This window comes from Pseudopodoces humilis, chromosome 4 (assembly GCF_049639895.1).
Source record: "Pseudopodoces humilis isolate 2021_Gansu_Grassland_sample_001 chromosome 4, ASM4963989v1, whole genome shotgun sequence".
NCBI classification, from domain to species: domain Eukaryota; kingdom Metazoa; phylum Chordata; class Aves; order Passeriformes; family Paridae; genus Pseudopodoces; species Pseudopodoces humilis.
Window position 1 is genome coordinate 53,039,212 of NC_142203.1, and position 25,603 is coordinate 53,064,814.

At 37.0% G+C, this 25,603-nt stretch overlaps 1 protein-coding gene across 1 annotated transcript in view; it reads right to left on the minus strand.

Moving 5' to 3' along the window:
- ANKRD31 (ankyrin repeat domain 31) overlaps positions 1 to 25,603 on the minus strand; it is a 63,237-nt gene that overhangs the window by 21,555 nt on the left and 16,079 nt on the right. The window contains 11 exon segments of the mRNA XM_088054417.1: positions 2,303 to 2,399; positions 4,588 to 4,669; positions 5,436 to 5,518; positions 5,951 to 6,110; positions 8,525 to 8,667; positions 9,507 to 9,692; positions 13,148 to 13,298; positions 15,529 to 15,590; positions 17,137 to 17,281; positions 19,684 to 19,826; positions 22,540 to 22,719. Coding sequence (XP_087910543.1) covers positions 2,303 to 2,399; positions 4,588 to 4,669; positions 5,436 to 5,518; positions 5,951 to 6,110; positions 8,525 to 8,667; positions 9,507 to 9,692; positions 13,148 to 13,298; positions 15,529 to 15,590; positions 17,137 to 17,281; positions 19,684 to 19,826; positions 22,540 to 22,719 — 1,432 coding nt within the window.

Genomic DNA, 25,603 nt, shown 5'->3' on the forward strand with positions numbered 1-25,603 from the left:
AAAGTAAGCATAATGTGATTTGGAATATAGCTCATTACTATTGATGGATGGCTGTTACATTAGCTGCAGGCTATCTGCAATACCCAGAAATATTTATCACTTCACTCTGGAATACCACCGCACTCTCAAACTAGAAAATAGATAAGTTTGTGTAGCTATTAATTTTACTGTCCTTGTTTCTTAATTCAGTCACTATTTTGCCCACAAGGATGACTTGGAACTCTAACTCCTCATAAAATCCTTTTTTTCCCCAGTTATCTCTATAATCTGTGTATCTTACATTTTATATCTAGCAAAATGGCTTGTGACAGAATATTTCAGTCTCTTTGCTCAACCTTTATATTTTGCCACAGGACTGCTGGAAAGCTATACGCTGCTGCTTTTACATGACCAACCAAATCCTGCCTACACAAGCAAGAATGGGAACATCCTCATCAGCTAGCCTAGAACAATCTGCTGAATAGGATGATACATTGTTAGGTGAGCATTCACCACATGACCAACTTTGAGTCCTCAGAAGGAAGTAAAAAGAGGCCTGGTGAGAGCTAGCATCATGAAGCTGCTATTTCATGCAGTCCATGCTCACATTAAGATGAGCAATCCTAGCTCACATTTCAATTGTTCTCACAAAAAAAATGAATGTCTGCAAGCATGCTTCAAGCCATTTCTCTAAATGGCTCTTGCTGAACAAATGGCTGTTGGCTGAACACTTCTAGATTAGGAGTACTAAAGAAACAAATCAGAGGCAGGGACGCTCCAAGTAGTGTCTTGAGTTGCTACTACATTCCTCCATGATACTGCAAAATGAATGTAATTGCTCAGTATCCCCATTTCCTAATTTCTGCTTAGGTATCATGGCTCCATGAGGGTAAAAGTCCTGCTTATCAAGCCTGATTACAACAAGGTAGCCCACCTAGCTGATCAAGGGAAGCCAGGTGAGGTAATCTTACTGGATTTCAGTAAAACTTTTGATACCATCTCTAACAGGTGAGATGATGGGTGAGCATTTGACACAATGGGTGAGCAATTAACTCACAAGGTGGGCTGAGAAGCTTCTAGCAAATGGGGTGACATTAGGCTGGCAACCTGCCACAGGGCTCCACCTTGGATCTGTGCTCCTCAACATCTTCACTAATGACTCGTATGCAGAACTGGAAGGGATACTAGGCAAGTTTGCTAACAATATGAAACTGGGAATTGTTGACTCCCCTGAGAGCAGGGAGGCCCTGAAGAGACTTCAACAAATCAGAGGACTGGGCAATCACCAACCATATGAAGTTCAATAAGGAAAAGTAATGGATTCTACACTTGGGATCAGGCAACACTGAACATATGGACAGACTGGGAAATGAGAGGCTGGAGAGCAGCAACATGGAAAGAAGGCCCTGGTCAACAGTAAGCTGAACATGAGCCAGCAGTGCCCTGGCAACCAGAAGGGACATCCCTGTCCTGGGGGCACCAAGGACAGCATCAGCCAGGCAAGGGAGGGGATTGTCCTGCTCTGCTCTGCTCTGCTCTGGGGTAGCCTCACCTCGAGTGCTGGAGACAGCTCTGGGTGCCACAATAGCCTAATGTAAAGCTATAGAGTGCCCAAAGGAGGGCCACAAGGATGGTGAAGGGCCTCGAGGGGAAGCCATGTGAGGAGCAGCTGAGTTCACATAGTCAGTTCAGCCCAGAGGACACTGAGGGAAGACCTCATTGCAGTTATGACCTCCTTGTAAGGGGAAGAGCAGGGGCAGGCACTGATTTCTTCTGTGGTGACAGTGACAGCACCTGAGGGAATGGCCTGGAGTTGTGTCAGGGGAGGTTTAGGTTGGATATCAGGAAAAGGTTCTTCACCCAGATGGTGGCTGAGCACTGGTAGAGGCTCACCAGGGCAATGGTCACAGCACTGAGCCTGACAGAGCTCAAGAAGTGCTTGGACAGCGCTCTCAGGCACTTGGTGGTATTCTTGTGGATAGTGCTGTGCAGGGTAGGAGTTGGACTCAATGATCCTTGTGAGTTACTTCCAACTCAAAATATTCTGTGATTCTGTGTTTTTCCACATGTTTTGTATTGTTCCCTGCCTAATTTTAAGGCTTACTGTGAGCACAGCAACTGATAAGCATTCATTAGCTAAACCCTAAAGTTCCTCTTTCATGTGAGGTAACAGAAGCCAATACCAATCATGCTTTCAAAAAAATCTGAATGAAAAACACATAGATTTACTTTTATGCCACTATATGCTGATCTCCTAACAACTTCTATCACTACTGCTGCAAAGAATAGCTTTCTATGAATACAATCCTTGTATTCTACTTACCTGTATTTTTTAGCAAGCATATCCCTCTCTGCTTTCTGTTTTGCAAGTATTGCATCTAAAGTATCTTGTATCTGAGACAGCCTTTGGATGTACACATCTGTTCAATATTTTGAAACAATCAAAATTATGATGGCAATAAGAAGTATAATTACATTAATAGCACTTTCAGTGTAGCAAATACATAGCCAAAGTATGAAGACACTGTTAGAGCAGTACCTTATACTGTAATGCATACTGGTAGCTCCTTACAATTGGATGTGTTTAGTGAAATTCTTATAAGAAAGAATTAAATACAAGTTTAACTTAAAAAAAAATAGCTGAAGTACTGGAAAATTTTGAAGTGCAAATACCTTGTTTAGGAAATTACTAAGAGAAAAAAGAATAAATTAAAGAACTGCCCTATGGATGATAAGCCCTGAAAATCTGAACCTCTTTGTGTTGCAAGTAGCTACAAAACATGACAATTATACTGAGGCTACCTGTAGAAGTTACACAAGCCTAACAAGGTGCCTAAAACTTTTGTTTGAAGTATTACAAAATACCTTAATGAACCTAGACTGTTTCAAGTTACATATAAAGGTAAAAGCATATCTATCCCAGCTTTACAAAGCTTCTAACTCATATTATAAATTTAAATGACAAAGAAGAGCAATTATAAATACTTCCTTATACACCCTATCTCCAAGACATGTAACATGGGGGTTAGAAGTCACAACCAGTGCATACCACTGGAATACTTTGCTAAAATTGTAACCTAATTAATGAAATTATAAAAGTCAATGAAAGCTTTACATAATCAGGAAAAATGAGAAATTACAATATTAAATTGGAATTTATAAAATGTTTTCCCAAACCTTTTTCACAGTTTCTACTAGTATTTGCCTACTTAGTAATATGTAAATATTGCTCTTATTAAGGCAGTTTAATAGAAAATTTCTGTTATTTATAGTAGATTTCACTGCCTATATAGAGATTTTACTCTACTATACATATGTTAGTATATTATACATCTAAGTGTGTATATATATATATATCCTGTATACTATAGAGATTTTTACTCTGCTTTTTAAGTTTGTCAGTGTATTTTTATGTACTTGCTCAGTCTTGTGCCTCATCAATAGTAATGACTATGACTTAGTTTAAGAGGTGCTACATTACTAATGCTTTTGTCAGTAGTGGTAACAGATCACGATATTAATTTCTCTCATACCCCTGAGCAAGAGAAATCTGATTACCCCTGAAAAGGAGAAGTCTGATAGCTCTTCTTGCTCATTCATGAAATTATACTGATGTCTGTGCACAGGTGTCTACCTCTTGTATCATTTACCTATTTGTCAAACATTTTTCAATAAAACACCTATTTTAATTAACAGTCCATACACCATAAATTTGAGTTGGAAGCTATCAATCCACATAATTCCATATTTGACATTTATTTTTAAAGGGATTAATTTACTCATAAATACCACTTGAAAGCTCCAGCCTGTATTTAGGAATATAAATTTTAAAACAAACCCTTCCTTCCTGTCAGGAAGTAAAACTGTTTCGTGAGTATGAGACGCTCCAATTAAACAGCCCTGCCTAGATGTGCAAGGGCATCTGGGGAGAAAGACCTTGGTCAAAGGCATTCTGGGAGCAAGCTATGCCTCTTGAAACATCTGGCATGGACACAATAGGCTCCAATAGCTACACAGCAGCAGCATCATGATCACCCAGGAAGTCTCTTTTCCTTAGTAAATTCTTGAGATTAATCTGAACTGAGATTTGATAGCCTAAGACAAGTTACACCTCTGGGCATCAGCATTTCTTAAACTGCACATCATTCACATTGTCTGCTGTAAAGAATTCTCTTTTTTTTCTCTCATAAATTATTTCAGGCTCCTGAAGTCTAGCCACACCAGAATTAAAATGCTGCACCTGCTACTTTACAGACAAACATAGCTGTTCTTGATCATGCAAGGGCTCATGTGCTCATAACTGAATAATGCTGCCAGAAGTATGCATCCTTATCTAATGATCCCTTTTTATATAATTCCATTGACTTAAGACACATGCTTCCAAGTGGCATGCCTTGCTTTTCTGTCATAATATTCATTCCTGTGCAACAAAAAGTACTTCAGGAAGTGCCCACACCTGAGAAGTGTTATTAAAATCTTACTCTTTGAAGCTGTATTTTCCAGAGGAGATACTCAAATATATTATGTGTAATGATGTTTTAAACATAGTTATATTGTCAAAGATATTTACCCACCAAAAATAGGTGAAACACTTCAATTTATGTCTACCTGCATCTTTGGAAGTTCTCAACTCAAATAGCAACAGTTCTTCCTGCTTCTTTACTGTATCGTGTACAGCAGCAAGAGATTCCTGTCAACAAACACAGAAATTACCACAAAAAGTAGAGCCAAGTGCACCATACAAAACAGGTCATGATACATGGCCTGCAGTTTAGGTACTGGTGGACTCAAATCATTCCAGGTTGGGAATGCTAATGCATGTAAAGGCAATGGGGCACTGGTAGGACAGAGGCACATAGTGCCAAGCCCCTGCAAGGGGCTGTCAGACTCTGGGTTTGCTGTGGCATTCAGCCTAGTCTGTGCTCAGAGTCCTCCAGAAACCTTGAGTGCATGGCAAAGATTGGACAGTGAATTTCAGCATTACAGCATCATCTAGACAATGCAGATATAGGTTACAGACACCAGGAAGAGCTAACAACTTGTGCAAAAATCTTCCTTGTTGTTTATGTTAAGATAAACAATACCCAAATATCTTCATCATGATGACAACTCATTACTGATTCAAAAAGAACCATTCTGAAAATGTGATTAAAAGCTCCAGAACTCATGAGCTTTTTCCAGTTTTTATAAGCAATAAGAAATGTGTTTCAGTATTGATCACTGTTTGCACAATAAATTTAAATGCACAGGAATCATGAACAGAGAGAGGTGATAATAAACATACTCATATACATAAACTACAACTTATCTACTGTAACTCTCTTCATGATGCTGTTTTTACATATATTTTAATGGATTGATTATTTAAATTATATTTACATATTTTTCAGTCAGCAAATGTCACTATGAAGTTGTACACCACAGAGTAGTATAACAAAACCGTTATCTAGGCTTACCACGTTGTATTTCTCCTGTTCTGTCTCCAAAGCTGCATCATCATCTTTATAGCTGTCATGACAATGACGTTTTGATTTCCCCTCTCCAGAATTAAGAAAAAATAAATAAAATTTAAAATTAATTTGCAGGAGTGTCATAGGCTGGATTAGCTAACATAGGCTACAAAGAAGCAATGGCAGATCAACTAATGAAAAGTATCTTGTATATGCCAAAGAGATCAAATTTAGGTAACATAAAGAAATCAAAGCTACCACTTTCAAAACTATTCATTTCCCTTTCTGTGAAGGGAAATATGGGTAATAATAAGAATCTGAATATCCAAATATGTTCTTTTACCTCATTCTCTCAGAAAAAACAAAACCCATTCATGCATCCTATTTTCTGTAAATAAATAAATAAATAGCATTCAACAGTTAATAGGATTAAAAATTATCAGTGTCATACTATTTGAATGTATGATTTTTCTTTAAGACTACAGGGTAATCCTACGATTTATATTACAAATCTAACATACCAGTAACTTCAACAGTTTGAATAGGAAGTACAGAGTCTACAGCACCATACGACTTCAGCAATTCTTTCATTTCTTCATCACAAGCTTGATTGAAAGCACTTTCTCCTGAACCATTCCTCTCATTGGGATTTGCTCCATGTTGCAGCAGAATCTTGACTGCCTATTAAGCATTTTTGTTATTTGTACAGTGTTAATTCTTTTTGTGGATTTATTATACAACTATATGTGTTATATCTAACATACATCACAAATAATACAGTTTCAAATAAGAAACTCTACAATCGATCCAAATTAAACAAAACAAATAATTGGCTATTATCAACACAGATTTCATCTTACATTTCTTACATTTTCCATTAAAATACACAAATAATTCACAAGTTTTCACAAAACGTGTTGTTTTTACAGTACTATTTTTTATGATTTTATGGTTACACAGAACAAAACACTTGCAAGTTTGCTTAACTGCAAATCTGGAAATGAGATTAGTGGCATCAGTGGAATCGTCTATTATGATTCCCTAAATTCAGATCATATGAAAGTACTGATGGAATCAGGCATCCAGAGCTTGGATGGTAAAAGAATTTTCACATGTACGATTTCTCAGCTTTAGCATTTCTTCTTATTTCTTACACTCAGAGTGCAGTTAAGTAGGAAAATGCATCAGAACAAGAATGCTGACTTGAAGTTCAGGATGTTCGGTGTTGGTTTTCCCCCAAAATACTGAATAATACATTTACATCTTTGCAAGAACCCTACTGATAGTTTGGCTCCAAGCCTGTGAAATCATCTCCTTTGTTTTACCCTTGCCCACAGAAAAAGGTAAATATGATGAAACATGAATTGTCCTGACAGAAATAGAAAAAGTATGTCTGAGCCAATCTGGCGTCACCTTTACACTTCAGTTCCTCAGAACTCACTCTGTCAAAAGAACATTTTATTTCTTTCTGTGCAGTGCTGGGCACCACAACTTAAGAAGAATGTGAAGGTTTCTGAATGTGTCCAGAGGAGGGCAACAAAGATGGTGAGAGTGCAAGGAGACATGTCCTGTGAACCACTATGCACTTTGGGCTTGTCTAGTTTGGACAAAAGGAGACTGGGGGGTGACCTCACTGCTCTCTACAGCTCCCTGAGCATGGAAGTGGGGAGGAAGGTACCCATCTTCTCTCCCTGGGATCCAGTGATAGATAAGTGGGAATGGGTCTGTGCTAGAGGAGTCTCCTAGAGAGGCAGTCAATGTCCCAAGCCTGTCAATGTTTAAGGAACATTTGGACAATGCTAACACGATTTAAATTCTGCTTGGCCTCAAAGGGCTCAGGCAGTTGGACTAGATGATCACTAGGTCTAACTGAAATTGTTCTAACTGAAATTGTCCATCTTCTAGAAACACAGAATGGTTTGGGTTGGAAGGGACCAGTTAACAAAAAATTGTTTATTTTTAAATGACAGGCCCAGGATCTTTTCTTTACAATGAAGGTGAGACACTGGAACTGACTGCCCAAAGAAGTTGTGGTTACCTCATCTCAAGAAATGTCTGAAGTCTGATAGGACAGGGCTTTGGGCAAGCTGAGCTAGTGAAAAAATATCCCATCCATGACAGGGGGCTTTATGGCTGTGTGCTACTCTGCTCTCCTCCTTAACCCACAACCACCAGGGGCAGTGGTGATAGTTGCATCCATTTTACTCTAGGCATTGGTGGGGGACAAAGGGCACTGTCAACAGTGACCAGGTGTCCTATTGGTATGCAAATATGACCATAAATCAATCACCTTACTTCATAAACAGTGCATAGCCCGGGGCTCCTTGAGGTCTCTCACACAGCAGTGGGCTGCACATCAGGACCTCCCCTTGAGTAGGGCCATATCTCAGGGTTACTCCTCCAGACAGAGAAATTCCTTGCCACAACAGATTTTCAGTAATTGACACTAAACTTAGAAATCTTAGCTAAGTGATGGAAAGGATTGACTGTGCGCATGTAGTCCTTTAGACATAAACTGCTGAGTCTGGGATGAAGTCTGCATCTAGCTTTGTGAGGAGTTTAGAAAGCAAGGGGGTTCTTTCTGAACATCATGATTCAACAGGAGGTCCCTCCTTACAGTTGAGACCCTGTTCTCTATGCAGTAAACAGTAGAAATCTGTTAAACAACTGTCACATTTACCAGTGAACTTTGCTAACTCACCGTTTTATACCAATAAAGAGTATTATTGCTTCTCTCTTAAGTGTGAAGTGCACCACTCCCATCTGTGGCAGCACCAAACTATCAATAAATTGAGACTGCTCAACTTTAATATTATTTTTAAGAAACCCAAACCTGACAAAGAACCACAGGGAGTTTCTGAATTTTTATGATTTCTCTGCTGTATTAAAGAAGTCAATGAACTGTACAATTTCAACTGTCACTACTGAAGAATACTTTTCTCTAATTTTGATCACTTTGAAGAATACTGGTTTATCTCCTAAACGCAAACCTAGACTAAAATTGTGTTAGTAACTTTAATGAAATGGGGATTTTGCTTTGCTGACCCTCTGTTGGAAATTTGTGTTAAGAAATCTTATGTAAAAGAAAAATATACCTCCAAATAATTGCCAGAAACAGCATCGTGTATTGGTAGAACACCACAGAGACTTCTGCTGTTAACATCAGCACCTGCTTTCAGTAGTTCTAAGATTACATCAGTAAATCCTCTATTGGAGGCTTCATGAATTGCTGTCCAACCTAATAAAAGCCAGATAACATACAGTATGCATCTGATTTGGAAAGAGCCACAAAGGTCACTAACTAGTAACTCTACATTTTGCTGCATTTAAGATAAATCTTACACATGTAATCACCTTGAAATGCCAAGGTAAACTATTTTGTGTGTAATTCAGTGTACTTCAAAGAAAAATGCATCCAGTATTAAGCAGAAAAACACTGTGTTCTTTTCTTCTGCAGTACTAAAAATAATAGAAGAAAAGAAACATTGGAGTAGAAAAACTCTAAGAACTAAGGAACACAATATTAATAATCTGATTTCTAATACCATTAGCATTTTATAATATCAAGTCTGCCAGACATCCATTTTGAGACTATGAAAAGAAGTTATATATTTAGGCAGGAAAACGGAAAACCTAATTTTGTCTTCTGGTTTTTGTTCTTATTTCCAAAGGAAATAAGACCTGTCTGAATGTGCTTCACACATGCATATATTGATGTGCATAAGCTCCACCAAACTTTCAAGCTCATTTGTGAACACATCTCTGAAAATGTGCTCTTCAGTAGAGTAACAAGACCCTGCTGAGAAATAGTCTGCATTACCTCCAAGCTGACATGAAAAACATGTATTCATACAGTGTGCTTGCATTTGTTTAATTATTTCCTTCTCAAAATTTTAAGCCAAGAATCTGTAATTTTATTAAAATGAGGCATATTATATAAAAATGTCTATACTACAGATTATGTAAAATTGTATATGTATGTATGTAAAATTGCAATATATTATATAAACATGTCTATACTACAGATTACGTAAAATTGTAGCATAAAACAAGCCCGTAAGAGAGTAATTTTCAAACCTGCATAATCCTGTTCATTGACACAAATTCCAGATGATATTAGAGTCTTCACCAAAGACAGATCTCCTCTCCTAGCAGCAATATGCAGCCGAGTTTCCCCTTTTGCATTTTTCCTAATTTTCATCTTTCTCCCAGGTCTTGTCTTACAGGTACCATTTACAATTACAGTTTCTTCCCTGGTAGATTCTAAACAGATATTGGGTGCTTATTAGAATTTTTTTTTCAAAGAATGCTAAAGTATAAACAGAAAATTAAACTTCATAATTAATTTGAATTACTGTAAATGTGTGTAATACTGTTGCTTTAATTATTCAATAACATTAACTGGCTATAGCAAAAAGTTAAAAGTTACTGTAGAAGGTCCTCTGCAACATGCCTGATAACAAGCAGATCGGATACTTAAGAATTTCCAGGTCAAATCTGGACGATTCAACAAGGGTTCAACAAATCAGGAAGCCACAAGAAAGGCAACAAGGTTGAAATTTTATACTGTATAGAGATAGGGAATATGTTAGGTTCCTCCATGGACTGCTTTCAGGTTACCAGGCTGCTAAACATATAAACTATACACATAAAGATATTCTAAAAACTATTAAAAAGTGGAGACTTGAGCACCACTCCATATTAGTTCCTAATTCTGTATCAGAAAAAAGATAGATGTATGATATATATATATATATATATATGTATTTGTGTATATATATATACAACTCAATGAATATATATATATATACACACACACAAGTCTTTTTAATAGCTGTGATGTGAAAAACTACTGTAGACTGATTACAAGTCTTTGAGTAATGTTTACTAGAATAGATAATTTGTCATTTAAACCTGTGCACAACCATGATTTCAAATATATTTAATCCTTATTGGTTCACAAAGCAAACAACATTAACTCTAATGTTATCATGTGGTCATCAGAGAGGTTTTAATTCTGAAGCTTCAGTTAACAGATCTACTAAATTCTAACAGATACAACAGTAAAAAGAGATTAACAAAGTACTTATTATGTGTCTAGAATAACAACAACCCCCTCCTGAAACTGCAACCAAAGAGACAGGATATATAAATCTTCTAAAGCTCTATCATCCATGCTAACTTTTTTTTAAACTCCTGTTCCTTTTATTACAATATCATAATAATCAGATATTTTTTGAAAGTTTCTGGGGTTCTTTCTCTGATTTCTTGAAAATATGCAATTTATTCAAAGAACACAGAAGTGTAAGGTTTTAAATGAGCATTCTGCAACTCTTATCTATGTTTTTTCCTTCCTTTTATTCCTATGAACAATTAGTTGCTGCATCTTCCTCGTCCCATCAAATAAGCTCTCAAATATTTTCAGTCAGCATTATCCATTAGTATCAAACATCTTCTGTACTTGACAGCTGCCTTTCTTCAGGCACCTCCTGTCTCCTGGAAAATTGGCTTTTCCAATGTTTTCTTCAAAATAAACTAAGGAGCTTGTCATACAAGACTATTTGGAAGAACATGAAAGACAGACTGAAATGATACTAGCAACAGACATACAGTGAGGATATACCCATACCGGTTTTAAATGAGCTTGCTCACTGTAGACTGTTCAAACCTGTGAGAAAGCATTTAGGCAACCCTCTCTGCACTGATGCTGCCTGGCCTACACTATATTGGCAACAAGAAAAACTCAAAAGCTCCTTTTTCAAATGAAAACTTGAGATTCTAGAGCACACAAAGGCATCACATCATTAAAACACTCCTCCAATCTGAGACCTACTTTACCATAAGATAACATATTGTCTTTTGTCTAAAAGCTTCTGAGTCTGAACTCCCAAAGCAATCATCTGCTTTCTGACTCTTCCTTTTCCTCCCTTTTGATTCATGGGAGAATGTCCTAGGGACTTTTTAGAGACGTTGAAGAAAAAAAAAGGCACACAACAGCCCATTAAGCTAATGAACCTTAGCAATATTGGCTGCAAGTGAAGAGAAATAATTGCAAAGTTTTCCAGTTAAATTGTCATGCACAACAGCTTGCTTCACGGCTGTTGGGAAACATTTGCAAAAGCATGATGGGACATTGGTCTGTGAATCGCAAAATACCGGTTCTCTGTGGGATGCACTGCCAGGTGGGTCATGAGAAGGAAAGATCCAGACCTTGGCAAATACAAAGTCCAGTCAGCAGAGTACAAAGATAAAATGAAGAGATTACTGTAACCAGCAATCAGGTTGGATTAGGCTGACATACCTCAGCAACTTCAAGGACATTGTCCTTCAAAACCTCCACATGGGTCTATGAGCAATTATTTCCACAGGTTGAGCTATAAGAAAAGAAGCAACCTGTTTGTACTTTCCTTCTGTATAAGCAGAATGGAAATGTTGGGAGCCTAGTAAGTGACTGGCTGTAGATGAAAGTGACACTGTGTCAATTGTGAAGAAAAGATTTTTATTCAAAAATAGAATAATGTAAGGAAGACCAGTAGGACATAGACACAATCAGATGGGATAAAAAGTTCAGTTAATGATGAAAAAGTGTAGGAGAGCAAAAAATCTGAAAACTCCACAAGTCAGAAAACATCATCCCACTTTCTACTTTATTTCTACAATAATCTGAATGCCATTGTCCTGGACTCCAAATTTATTAAGGCCTTCAACTGTAAAAAGGGCTATATTTTTTGCACCACCTCTGAAATGGCATCCCTCTCCTGATATGAAGGGAAGAATTAATTCTATCAAATAAACATTACCTGAAGAATCTCTTATGAGGAAAAAAGTAGGCTGGGACATGCTATCCCAGAGAAGACAAAATATACAACATGTTAGAAACAAAGCTTTTTAAAATCTTAACAGGACAAATAGGAGGCAAAGAAAGTTTTAAGAGGGGAGGAATCCTATCAGAACTACAGGTTTTGGTTTTAGCAAGTCTTCAATACCATGGTTCTCTGGTTCTAGAAAAAAACAAAGTAGACACAATGAGTGCCAGCTTTATCAAAAAATCAGTAAGTGAAAATATTTAGAGGTTAAGATGAGTTGGAGCAGGGCTCTATTATGATGGTAAGGCTACATGATAAATTAAAATCTTAGACATGGGATGAAAATGTTAAACACAACCTGCATGTGCAGGCAGAAGAGAACACAGCTACTGGAGGATGCTACATCCTTATTCTCATGGAAGTAGGTTTTTATCTATACCACAGATAATCCAAAGGTAGAACTACCATCAGTCTGTGCTGATTTGTGCCTGATGTGGATATGTCCTATGTATTATTATATTCTATAAAATAAAAGCAGATTTTTGTGTGCCAAATATACAGAGAACCCTGTTCTTTGATCTGTGACACGTAAAACAGTTAACTAATGACCAATTTAATGTTATTTTAAACTGCTCTTTATGTAAAATACTTAAGTAAGGATAAGCTTGAAGCTCTAACTTATGATTCTGCATCTCCTCAAGCTCACTGCTGAAAGACTAATGAATGTAACATAAACAAAATGTGCATTCTGTAAAATGGAGCACAGATATTTCTGGAACTATTTAGGTACTCACTAGAGTATTTGCTCAACATGCTATTTCTTGTAAAACTTTCCCTCACACATTTCAAAAAGCCTTCCTCATGTACCCTTGGAAAAAAACTCCACTGGTTTATAAAGTATTAACTTTTCACCTGACTTCTTAGATGTTTGCTGCTCTGATGCTTGACTCAATTGTGATTGATTAGATGAAAGCTTGTTCTTGCTGCTACTGGAATATGGGGCTGCCTTCGCTTTTTGGCTTGTTGCCTGAGGATTTGTACATGCTGGTTCTGACTCCTCTGTCTGTAAGGACAGAACAAACACAAAAAGCGTTTTAAACTTAGGGCTGATCCATTCGTTTTATTTCCATTAACATCAGATTACACTTGATTTGTCAAGTTTTGCAAAAAATCATTCTGAAGGTGTTCAGTATTTAGACTCCTGTCACTCCTACTACTGCCGTTACTCTGCATGAGACTATGTTGATCCCTGTCAAGTCCTGTTGTAACTTTAAAACAGATACATTGTGAAAGGAAGTCAGAGCAAATCAGTATTGACTGAAACTCAAGTGCTCTTAAGTAGGCAGTCTGAGAATGTTGTGCACACACTTTTTCTCCAGAAATCATGGATATGAGACAACACAAATTGGTGATCTCCTTCGTTTTACAAAGAAGTTGCTGAGCTTCCACCAGTGCTGACCTTTTCTTGTGCAAATGAATTTTCACTGTACCATTGCTGAATTACATTCCTGTTGCAATACCACCCGACAGCTCAGTTTCCCTACAACAATAAGTAGGATGCTACAATTATGAACAGATACAGCAATAGTTTGGCCCACTTCATCAGGTCCATCATGAGGGAAATACGTTTTCTGTAAAGCTCCTTCGATTGCAAGTGGGACTAAATTTGAGGTCCATATAACATGAAATATTATTTCTGAATAGTTTTACTCTCCTTTACAGCCCCTGCTATAAGAATAGCCTTTTTTGAACTCGGGTTTTTGTTTTTTTGGTTTTTTTTCTACCTTCAGAGAAAGGTTCCTGTGTTTTTAGCCAAATTTGTTTTTCTGCTTTATTCATGTTTAGCAAAACTTCCTTTGAGGCTCCATTAGTATCATGTTGAAGCACACTTGCATTTGATTCTATCTCCAAAACAGGCCATATAATTAACTTCATTTTCTGATGAATTCTTTTATTATATACTAAAAGAAAACAGTGCTGCCATAAAATAAACTGATTTCCTCTGTGCTGCTTTTTTTTGCAGGACTAAGAAATTAAGGAACTAAGAAATATGTGTTTAATAACGTAAAAATTCATGGGGAAATCCAACAATAAATATTATTGAATTTATTACTCGTATTTATTTTTGAAAATTGAATGAGTTAATGATCTGCCTTTAAAACTGTCTTGCTTCTGTGGTCATAAACCAGAGCTTTAGTTTCAGATTTCTGATAAGCCAGTCTGCAATTATTCCAGGAAATTATAAAGAAGGGCAAATAACACATCAAAACCACACAGAATTAACTCACAGTAATCTCAAAATACGGCTGGTAGAAAGGCTGGTGACTAACTAGCATTATCCTTCTGATTACTTTATACCTGGAGACAGAACCATGATACACACTGCAACATCTAACACAACAACCGAAATTACCAGTTAAAAATCTACAGTAATAGGTTTATGTAATTAAATGCTTACAGCACCATCTTTATGAATCATTTAATGTTTTAAAGTATGATCTAAGAATATACACCACAGATGCTGTTACACCATAACATTTCAGAAGACACATAGACTGCACAACTGTGATCAACAAGGACATCACCACATAAAACTTCAAAAGCTCCAAAAGCTATATCTATGCACACTACATTCTAGATCTCAGATATTATCTGTTATCACTGTTGAAAGGAAGAAAAGAGAGGGAGAAAATGCAGCTCTTAATGCTAAAAGCTGTTGTTCTATACACAAACACTGACCTAAGTGACTGATCATGGTGTGTTGTCTTCACATGAGGCACCAGCTCCCTCATCCTGCTGAAACCTCACAGCGTAACTGTGCAATCCCTGTGCAAAGACAGTGTCTTCCCAAACCTCTCCTCTAAAAACCCAACACAACTTACTCTACACAGAGGCAAGACATAATTGTTTTACTGCTACAAGACAGGAAAAAAATGGCAGTTTCAGTAAACTTTCTGCATGTACAAACAGTCACTGATGTACCATGCTTTCTGTAATTAGCTCTGCAGCATTTGCAAAAACAGAAAGAACCACCATCCATGAGACACCTGCCTCTGTCTTGCGTCCTCATGAGGCTGTACCTTATCCCAAGTACTAATAATGATGAGACTAACATTGACGATCACTCTCAGTCCCTGCTGGATATATCTAGCACATTGTGTGCTGGAATTGAAATATACTTCAGAAACAGTCAGTTTTAACAGTCAGCAAGTCTACTTGCTTTAGAGTACTGAAGACTGTCAGCAAGCCCTCAATAGTTTATGATCAAATCAAATTTTTTTGTAAAGATGTACCTGGTGCTGGTTTGTATCTTCTACACACTGAGTATTTAACATGTTCTTTGAAACACTTCCACCTGAAATGAAAATGAAAGACAGAAGGCAACCAGAATTGAAAAGAGATCATAATTTATTTTACAAATAAACCATCTTATGTCTACAATATTTCATGTAATATTACTTAAAATATTTAGCTTTCAAGAAAAATTATCAAACCAATAAGGGTTTTATTGGAATCTAAAACATATCAATATATAAAATATTTATCAAATTTTGGAGTCTAATCTTTATTGCAAGCAGTATCTTGTTTAAACCAGGTTTGGTGAGAGTAAAGAATGGCATCATACTTTCAATTTTTCTTGATGATTAGTGACCTGATTCTTTCTGAAACTTACTGTAACCCTTGCTCCTCTCTTCAAGTGTGCTTCAAGATACCCAAGGAATCCTAGAGCAGCAGGTTGAGAGCCCTCATTAGCACCCCATCCCTTTAATCCCACTCCATCTTCATGTCTCCTGACAGCTTCTCATGGGCTAGTCTGATATTATCTCAGTCTCCCTTCATGTCTAGTTTTGAGCTTTGTCAATGAGCCCTGCTAACTTATGAGCAAAGACCCTCTTCCTTCTCTGAGAAAGGTGAATGTCATCTGACACCAGAAGGCCTGAGGACATCCAGACAATCCCTTTACTGTAAAACCCAGAATTGTGGCAGTAACATTAGCTACAGAGTCATGCATTAATAGACTAGGTTTGTCTGCTTCTTCCAATGTCCCTGCCCACAACTGTAAGAAGAGAGGAAGAAACTACTTGTCTACCAGATTCCCTTACCAACTATCCTAAGGCCCTGAAGTTTCTTTTGATTATCCCCGGACTACACATTACAGCTTTATTGCCACCCACTGTGGAAAAGCAGTAACAGATAATAGTCTGAGGGACTGGTACTCCTTCTGACTTAAACATACTACAGCCCACACTGGCCCATGGGTATCCATGGTCTTAATCCTAGCTCTAATCAAGGCTTACCTTGTACCTGCTTCTGATCAAACAGCCTGCTCCAAAGTTTCTTCACAACTTAGTTCCCAAGACTGTACAAGACCAAACTCTCTCCTTAGCCAATCACTAGCTCTAATCCAACTTTCTCCTTAGGAACTCACTAGCTGTTACCTACAGTAGTATTTTCCTGTACTGAGCCCTAAAACCAATTAAGACTTGGCAACCCCTAAGATCTAGATCTAATCCTAGTTTCCCATTTTTTATCTTATGAATCCTTCAAAATTCAGACTTTATGACAGTTTAAAACCAAATTTTATCTCTACCTCTAAACCATACCTCATCCATCAGCAAGTCAATGCTACTTCTTCCATTTAGATAGACAACTATTGTGTTTCACATCTTCGTTTCAAATTAAAAGGTAACTCCAGCCCAAGAAACAGCTGGACATCATTATACTTTATGCTCTGTCAATGTATAGCAACTGTGGAGGCTAAGGACTGCTCACTGGTAACTGAAGGCAACAGACAGTGAAGGCCACAGAGGTACTAGCAGTAATTAAGGAAATATAATTCAACAGATGTTCTAAATTTCTCCATTTATCAGTGATGCTATGTCAGAGTAGTTATTTCCTACCTGCTACTGAACATCTTCTGGATTTTGCTACATAACTTTTAAGAAGTTTCATCATAGATGGGTCAGAGGCTTCTTCTAATGCACACCTTCCCATCTGATCTTTTAATAAGGGATCAGCTCCATACCAAAGTAATAAGTTTGCTACCTAGAAAAATAAGTTTTTCAGATAATTTCTTCTCTGACAGTATGTTTCAGAATCCTTATACAGGCTTCTCTCTCTTGTACTTGACTATACAAGCAAAAAATCAAATCCCTCTTTATTCTAGTTCATACGCACCAAGCATTCCCCTAGATGCATCATTATCCTATAGCCTTTTATAAATTGTTCCAGTTATTAACCTGATCCATTAAAACAAGGTCTCTGAAAATAGACCTTGTAGGATTCATCCTCCCATAGCTCTTAATTGGCAGAAAATAACAGGTGATTTTATGGTTCGGGTCAACTTATCCGTCTAGGATATCTACTTTAGGAGAAAATAAATTGTGCTCTAGATGTGTCTATTGTGAATCCTGTGACTGCAAGGGAAGTTTTGACAGGTATTCCTGGTGTACAACATGTATCTGCTCAAATGAAACACATTCAGATGGTCTTGCTACCAACATTACCATTTTTGTACAAATACAAAGCTTGAATCAGTTGTTATTCAATAAATTACCACTTTAGCAAAATGTTCCATCAATCTTTGCAAAATACTTCTTTAAGACATGGGAAAATTTACAGTCTGATTATTTCATTTCTGTGGGTAACTCTGCAATCTTATTCCAGCATTAGTGTGATTGTACTTGTATGTCTGCATTTCTTTCTTCAGCATCTGTTATCATTTCAGACTGAAACTGACACACATCCTTCACCTGCGTGTTCAAGTCCCTCATTCCATCTAACCAGATTGCTAGTGAGAAAATTGTTAATGAAGTTTTCCTAATTCATACATTCTTCTAACAACAGAATAAAATAAAAAGCATCCAGCTAGCAGCAAAAACCTTTTTGTGTTTCACAAGTTGTCCCGTGTCTTTAGATTTTGTCAACCAGTAATGCTGAGAACACTTCTTCCATAACAGGATCATTGAGAGCATCACCACAAATGTTTGCTCTCCCCTTTAACTGGACTACTAGAAAATCTTTCCTATAGTTACCATTTTTTCTGAAAGAAATTGATTTTGCATATTGCAAGTACAGAAAATTATAAAGTAGTTAAAAGTCGGATTTCCAATCTACAGAAATAACTTCACACAGAGAAGGTAGCTTTGAAAAACACAGATATCATATTCCTGAATAACATGTTACTGAAAGTTGTATTACTGAAAGTCCTATTACTGAATCATTATCACTATTTTGTTGCTAGTCAAAAATCAACAAAATTTAATCTGACAGACCACTACAGTAAGACAATTTTACTGAGAAAAAAGAGCAATGAGTAAATATAGCACCACCATAGTACCATTCTTCCTGAATATACCAGCTTGCATAACTTTAACTCATCTCTGTGCTGAACAAACTTGCTGTCCCTCAAGTGACATAGTTGAGATCAGTGTTCTTCCAATATCACTCAAGTTGCAGGCCTTTAACTATTACTTGCAGAGATGCAGAGTCCTTCATACACAATCATGGACATGGGTGTCTTAGGTACAGTCACAAAACTCAGAAATATTTTGTGAACCTGCAACAGTCTGTGTTAGAGAAGCTGCAATTTATTCCTGGGGCTCTTAAGTCTCAGAAAAAATTATTAACCAGAAGTCCACCTTTCCTCTTTGCTCCAGAGAGACTTTTCCAGGAGAAACAGACCAAGTCTCATATTAGGTTTGAAAAAGATCAAATGTTAAGCAAGAAAACTTATTAGCCACCCCCCCAAAAAAACCTTTAAAATCTTGGGAATCAGTAAGAACTCTGCAGCATATATGCAGGTCTACAGAAAAAAAAAAATGCCAGCAGATAAAAAGGGCACACAGAATTCCCACATAAACTTGGGCCACCCTAGGAACACACACAGACAGGTGGAGGTGACCACTAACAGATTGAAAGAAGATCTGTAATTCAGGCATGGGTTTATGAAACCACTACATTTATCATATAATTTCACCATTAATTCAAACTGTCTATTCAGTCAGTGTTCAGTTTAAGACTCTACAAAATACAAGGCTATTTCTTCTTAATTGTCCATGTTCTGTGTTAATACATGGGTGTGCATGACTGTGATGACACACCATATATCCATAGCTCCTAAATCATGAAAAAAATGTCATTAATAGTCCAGAAGACTGCTCAAGTCAGAAGTTATGCTGCAGGGTGATTACAAAATCAGTGAATGAAATAGTATTAAAGGGTAGCAATCTACTCCTCAGTAGTACACCAGTAGTCGAACACCAAAAAAATTTCTCCTTTTGGACAAATTTGTTAAGCATTGAGTGAATAGAAATCAGACAGAGAGGACTTGCAAGCTCTTGAATCTAGAAAGACCAACCCCATACAAAAATATTATGTGACTTCCTGGACTCAACAGCAAAAATCTCTATTCCTATTTCATACTTTGTGTTCAATTTTGAATATACCTCATAATGGCCTTCTTTAACTGCATCTTGCAAGGGTGTTATTTGTTCGTTTTGTGTAGCATTAACATCAGCTCCTGCTTTCAAAAGCAGATTTGCTATTCTGTAAGAACCTTCCACACTTGCTATATGTAATGCTGTCAAGCCTACAAAAAAGAAAAACATGTATTTCACATTTGAGTGAAAAAAATGCTCTAAATTTTATCAGTTTCAGGTTGTCTATCTGATGAAGACTTCACAGAATATATTGAATTGGTAAAAATTGAATTGGTAAAAATTGATGCTTTCCAGTAAGACATATGAAGAAATGTTTATGAGAACGTCACAAGGGTTGGGAGGTCTCACGCTTTTGACAAAATTTGCATCTAACGAGGAAGTAGATGCTGCCGTAACAACATTACTTTTAGATTTAATAGTTCTGTTATGAAAGGAGAGAATAAAAATTATTCATTACATATTTTAGTAATTTCTTCTGGAATAAAACACACACACTATTTTAAGGACAAGGTGATTTTTCACTGCACTCTCGTATTTACATGGCTATGCTGAAGAGGGTAAGCAAGAAAGAAGTGACAAAAATAAGGACATGGATTATTTACTACCAAACAAAAATGTTTGTGAGACCATCCAAGAAGGGTTTGAGTGCTCAAATAAATGAAAAATCCCTAGTGAAATTCCATATTCACACCCACACACTTGGGTGTACCCATACACTTGGGTATATGAAAAAACCCAAGATAACACATGAATTCTACTCTATGAAGGATCTGTTTAGGAAAAATATGGAATGTAAGCCTTTGAACTGGTTTTAGCACAATCATGCAAGAGGTCCTTAAACATGCAGGGTGAGAGACATAAGAGAAAACCAGAGGATTTTCCACTTCCTAACTTCCAGATCCGAAACTAACATGCCCCCGAGATGACTTTGATGGATAGTCTTACTCTTCAACAGTTTTCCATTATCAGAAGGTTGTCAGGGCCTAATTCACATACTAAATATGTGAATTAATAAGGCTTAATAAGATTGTTTCAGTGCCATTAAGCAAAATTATCTTAATTTCATGAGAAAGAGAAACTCAAGGCTCTTTTACACACAACCCTATCCTGAATATTGTATATTCCTAGTAACCAGGTTTGTTATGAAATCTGTTAAGGAGATAACAAAAATTTGCATTTAGGGGAATGTATTGATTTCTCCCTCAGTAAAAAGTATCCTCTACCTGACCTAATAATAAGTCCTGGAAAAATTGCAAGTGCAACACATTAAATTAATAATCACTAGAGAATAGCAACATCAGTCTGCAAGGAGGCTGTGCATGATCCATGTCAAGGACAAACAAGTTTCAATGCAACTGTTTCTCTGATGCCACAGGACACTGTGTCAAGGCTCAAACTTGGAGCACAAGACAGTATCTCTAATACACTGACCATATCCTACCTGCTGATGTCCAGGAAATAAAAAGGAGAAAAAAAAACCCAAAACAAAACAAACAACAGAAGATCCCAAAAATTCAGTAAGGTACTGAAGCAGAGTACCACAGCATAGGAATAAGGAAAAAATACTAGACTAAGATATGGATAACCACTGGGGGGAAGCTTTAAAGAACATAATATTCAGAACAAGGACTCAAAGAGACCAAGATGAAAATGCATGCTAAAATGGCACAAGTCTGTTAAGTCTACTTTTTTCTGATTACACCTGCCTCTTTGAAAACAAAAGAAGCAGGGCCAGGTCAACCTCTCATCTCTTCAAGGAGTGCAACTAAAAGATACTCTGTGCAGCTCTGCTCCTTTTGTACCAAAAAAACAGCAGCCAGAGTTTGGTGGATTAAAAAATGGTGGCCTAGCAAAATGCAAAGGCAGAAAAAGGAAGCAGCTGTGATCCTGAAATCTAAAACCACTGCACTTTAGTACACTTGCCTACTGTGGTTGCAGCTGAACTTACACTATCAGCACTTCTCAGTTGTCAACACAGGGCTTTGAACCCCACCAACAAAGTATTTCCTCATTTGCCTCCCGCACACATTAGTAGATACTGCAAGTAACTCTGTGAGCTCAAATGCCTGTGCTGTAAAAGTCTGAGATTTGCTGCTGACCCAATCTATCTCTCAATATATTCAAGAAGACAGAGAATTTCCACCTAAAGTCTTGTCCATTATATGCCTGCATTATGCAATAGCCTATAATGCAGAATGTGGTCTTTTTCTTTCCCACATGACAGTTGTGAAATTCCAGTTGCTAACACAATATGGAAAGACTGTAAAAAATAAGTTTTCTAGCAGAAGAGCCAGCTGTTTGTAACAATTTTTTTGTTATGGACATTTTTCAGAGACTAATGGATGAGACGGGGAAGTGCATATTAAGAACAGTCTTATATTTGAAACAATCAAGTAATAATTAAGGTGTACTGAAGTCTTTGAGTAACACCCACAAAACTGGATAAGGCAAACTGCTTGAATCAAAGCATTAACAGATGGCTGCTCTTTGTCCAGATTTTTTTTCCCTGCCCAAGACAAAGAAAACATGGAAAATACTAAGTAATCACAACTTTAAAAAATCAAAATAGTGCTCAACTTCTCTCAAGATGTAAAGGGTAAAATCAAGGGTCCTTTGTCACTTTGTAACTTTTTCAAGTGCTTAACTTCTCCCTCAAAATTTTCTTCTCCTGTATACTTTTATAACTAGACCTACATGTTTTCCCATGAACAAGTACTAAGTTAAACCAATAAAAATTTAATAATAACTCACCAGTCACAAGCTTACAGTCTTGTCCACTGTACAAACTCATAATATATTCTTTTATTAGTTATAGGTACGTACTTGTACTGAAAATAGTATTTTAGTACAATTGCAACTTACCAGCATAATCCTGAGCATTTACACTTCCACCAGCTTGTATTATCCTACGTACAAGGTTTATGTCTTGGTGAATAACAGCTCTATGCAGTAAGTTCTCACCATACACATTCCTCCTGTGGATTGTTGAAAGTGAAAGGGCTCGAGTTGGATTTACAGAATTCCTACCAAAGGCTTCTCGTCCTGAAAAATAATGTAAAAGATCTGTTGCACAGAGAAGTATCTTTTTGCTCCTATCTTGGCTTCAATTTATATCAAAGTTAGTAAACAAACATTTTCTGAAGAAACAAACATTTATTCAACCTAGTAAAAATTAAAATCTCAAAAAACACATCACAAATAGAACAGTAACGCCATTTAATAAAAGATGTTATAATGCATTCCAAAACAAAACCTCCAACTGATATTCAACACACAGAACTATGACTTTGTAGAAGTGTTTTAACTTCAGACTTCCTTTCTAATGACATTTTTGCAAGGTGCACTGCTTCCCAATGGATAATAAAACCACTGTTCTGCATTCAAATCATTATCAAGGTGACCATTTCAATAACTATTCAGTTATTCAGTAATTTCACCTTTCTTAAATTTATCCACCATTCATTTTACTCATCTATCTTTTAAAACCTCTGCTTTCTGAGGAAGTATGTACACTGGGATAGTAATTGAGATTAGCTCCCTCAGGTTATCTTTTCTCATCACTTCACAACTAGCTCAGTCATTTCTGCAATGAGTGAAAGGTGAATATGAGGTCTAAATGTAAAAAGTAAAATTTAAAAGAGACTGTTTTTAATGTTTAGTTTAGTATTTTACAAAACAAACACTATCTCCCATTATGCAGTCATCACAGTTTTCAGCTTGGCTTAACTTATTTTCAGTATACAGATGAGCTGTTCTGTACTTCACCAGCACTGCCATTCCAACATCCCTTAAAACAGTGGGGAAGAGTATCCTGGCTACTGCCTCTGACAAAAAACAAGGAGGGAAGAAAGAAGGGAACAAAGAAACAACAGAAGAATCGCCTGAAGATAAACATAGTGCAGGCCTAGGCCACTATTTCATCTACTGAATATTCTTAGGACAGCAACCTATATACATTGCTCCTCTCCACAAGCTGTAGCAGGTAAGCCTCACAGGTCATAGAACTCCACCCAGGCGCCAGTGATGTCTGAAAAAAAACCTAGAAATGAAACAACTTTTGAAGCTGTATTAGTATAGGAGATAACATAAAGGCTGGTCTTTATTGGAGGCCTCTGGGGGCATATGGAAAATGCCCACCCCACACGGGGTGAATACCGTTTTATAAGTTTAGCAAATTAACTAACTGACAAAAATCCCCAATTAGAAGTGGTGAGGTAATTCTCCCCTGGTTCAAACCTATTCTGAATCCTCCCCCTCAGATAAGAACAAAATTTTGTTTTTGCAAACGTGTCTCCAAAAGGTTGTTTCAACCTTGGTTCCCAGGAAGAACCAAGATAGGATAGGGGCCTTAGACGCCCAGCTTGGAGCTTCTGGAATGTGTTTTGTCTTTCCGCCTATCAGGACAGGGAAAAGATAGAGAAAAGTAGTAGGGCTAACTACAAATACAATAATGGGCTACACAGCTACAAATATATGTGTAAAGAACATACTGAATATATAAAAGCAAAAGAGGCAAAAATCAATTTGGCGTCACCAGAAATGGACCTTAAAACCCACCGTTTTGTTCTAGAGCTGTAACTCACACAGACTGATGTTTTGTGCATTGTGATACACTGTGAGCTTGGACTAATTCCAAACATTCTTAAATTCTTGACTCTGAGTAGATGTTTAGAATCTAATAGATAGGGGTTTCCCTCAGCTGAGCACACAGTTCCTCTCTGCTGTCCAGCCTTGTAAGACACCAATCATTTAAGACATGCAGTCAGAAGTCAGAGCTTGTCCAAACCAGCCAAGCAGTTCAGGAGGGATTAAACTTCACAGAAATAAACAGAATCATGTGCAGTTTTATGTTATACTTTATCTCATTAAAATCTTCCTTGAAGGGATCTATTTCCGATTACTTCCACTTGCCTTCCCTGGAGCTTTCCGTGAGCCTGACCTTGTGCAAAACAAGTGACACATGCAGACCCAAACCAAAACTTATCATGGGGCGGTTTTTTAGAGTGAGTTGCCAAACTAAGATGACTCATGGGCTCTTGACAGGTCTGATGTAAAAGGGAGGTAAACTTGCTAGATTGGTTTACCATGAAGCTACCTCTACAGGCAGTGCACTGTTTCTGTAGTAACCATGCTAAAGAATCTGTAACTTGTTTACTGAGTAGAAACCAGCAAGTCAATTTGAAATAGACGAGCAGCTAGTCATTCAACTTTAAATCTCATCAAAATGCTGCTTCCACTGTGAATAATTGAAATCCTGCAAAAGAGAATTAAATCCTGTTAACTGGAGGTGGACTTCTTTGTGGGTTTTTATTTATTTTCTTTTTTTTTCATTTAAGCATCTTTGTGTAAGACGTTTAAATGACTGTAGGTAAATGGAAAAACCCAGTCGGAGTGGACTTAAAAAGAAAACCCAACAGATAAGACCTAATCTTAAAGATGCTGGAGTGAACATCTAAATGAGAAAATTCTTTATTGTCCCAAAAAATTCCTCTGCAAGGTCAAAATTTTTTTCTGCATGTACCTTCAAAGGGTGAAAACCAAAAATCTTTCTCTCTAACAAAGCATATTGCAAATAAAAATACTTCAAAAATGTGCTTTGTGGTAGTAAAGGCCTTATAATCCTGTAGACAGGGTAACAACAGCAGGCACTCAAAACAGAATAAACTGGTTTTTACAGGTCAGTTCTTGAGGATGGCACTGCTCTGATAATGATTTTGAACAGAACACTAAATGGTAGAAGGATAACTAAATATAGCTCAGGATCTACCTTTTCAGTCTGCAAAAAAACAATTCTCTTCTCCTTTTCAAAACCGTAATTTTTTCATATAAAACACTATAATAAAAATTGCATCCTGAAAAACATCTCATTATTCTTAAGGAGCTTATGAAAACAAGTTAACTGTTAGGTTGATAATATAAGGGTTTT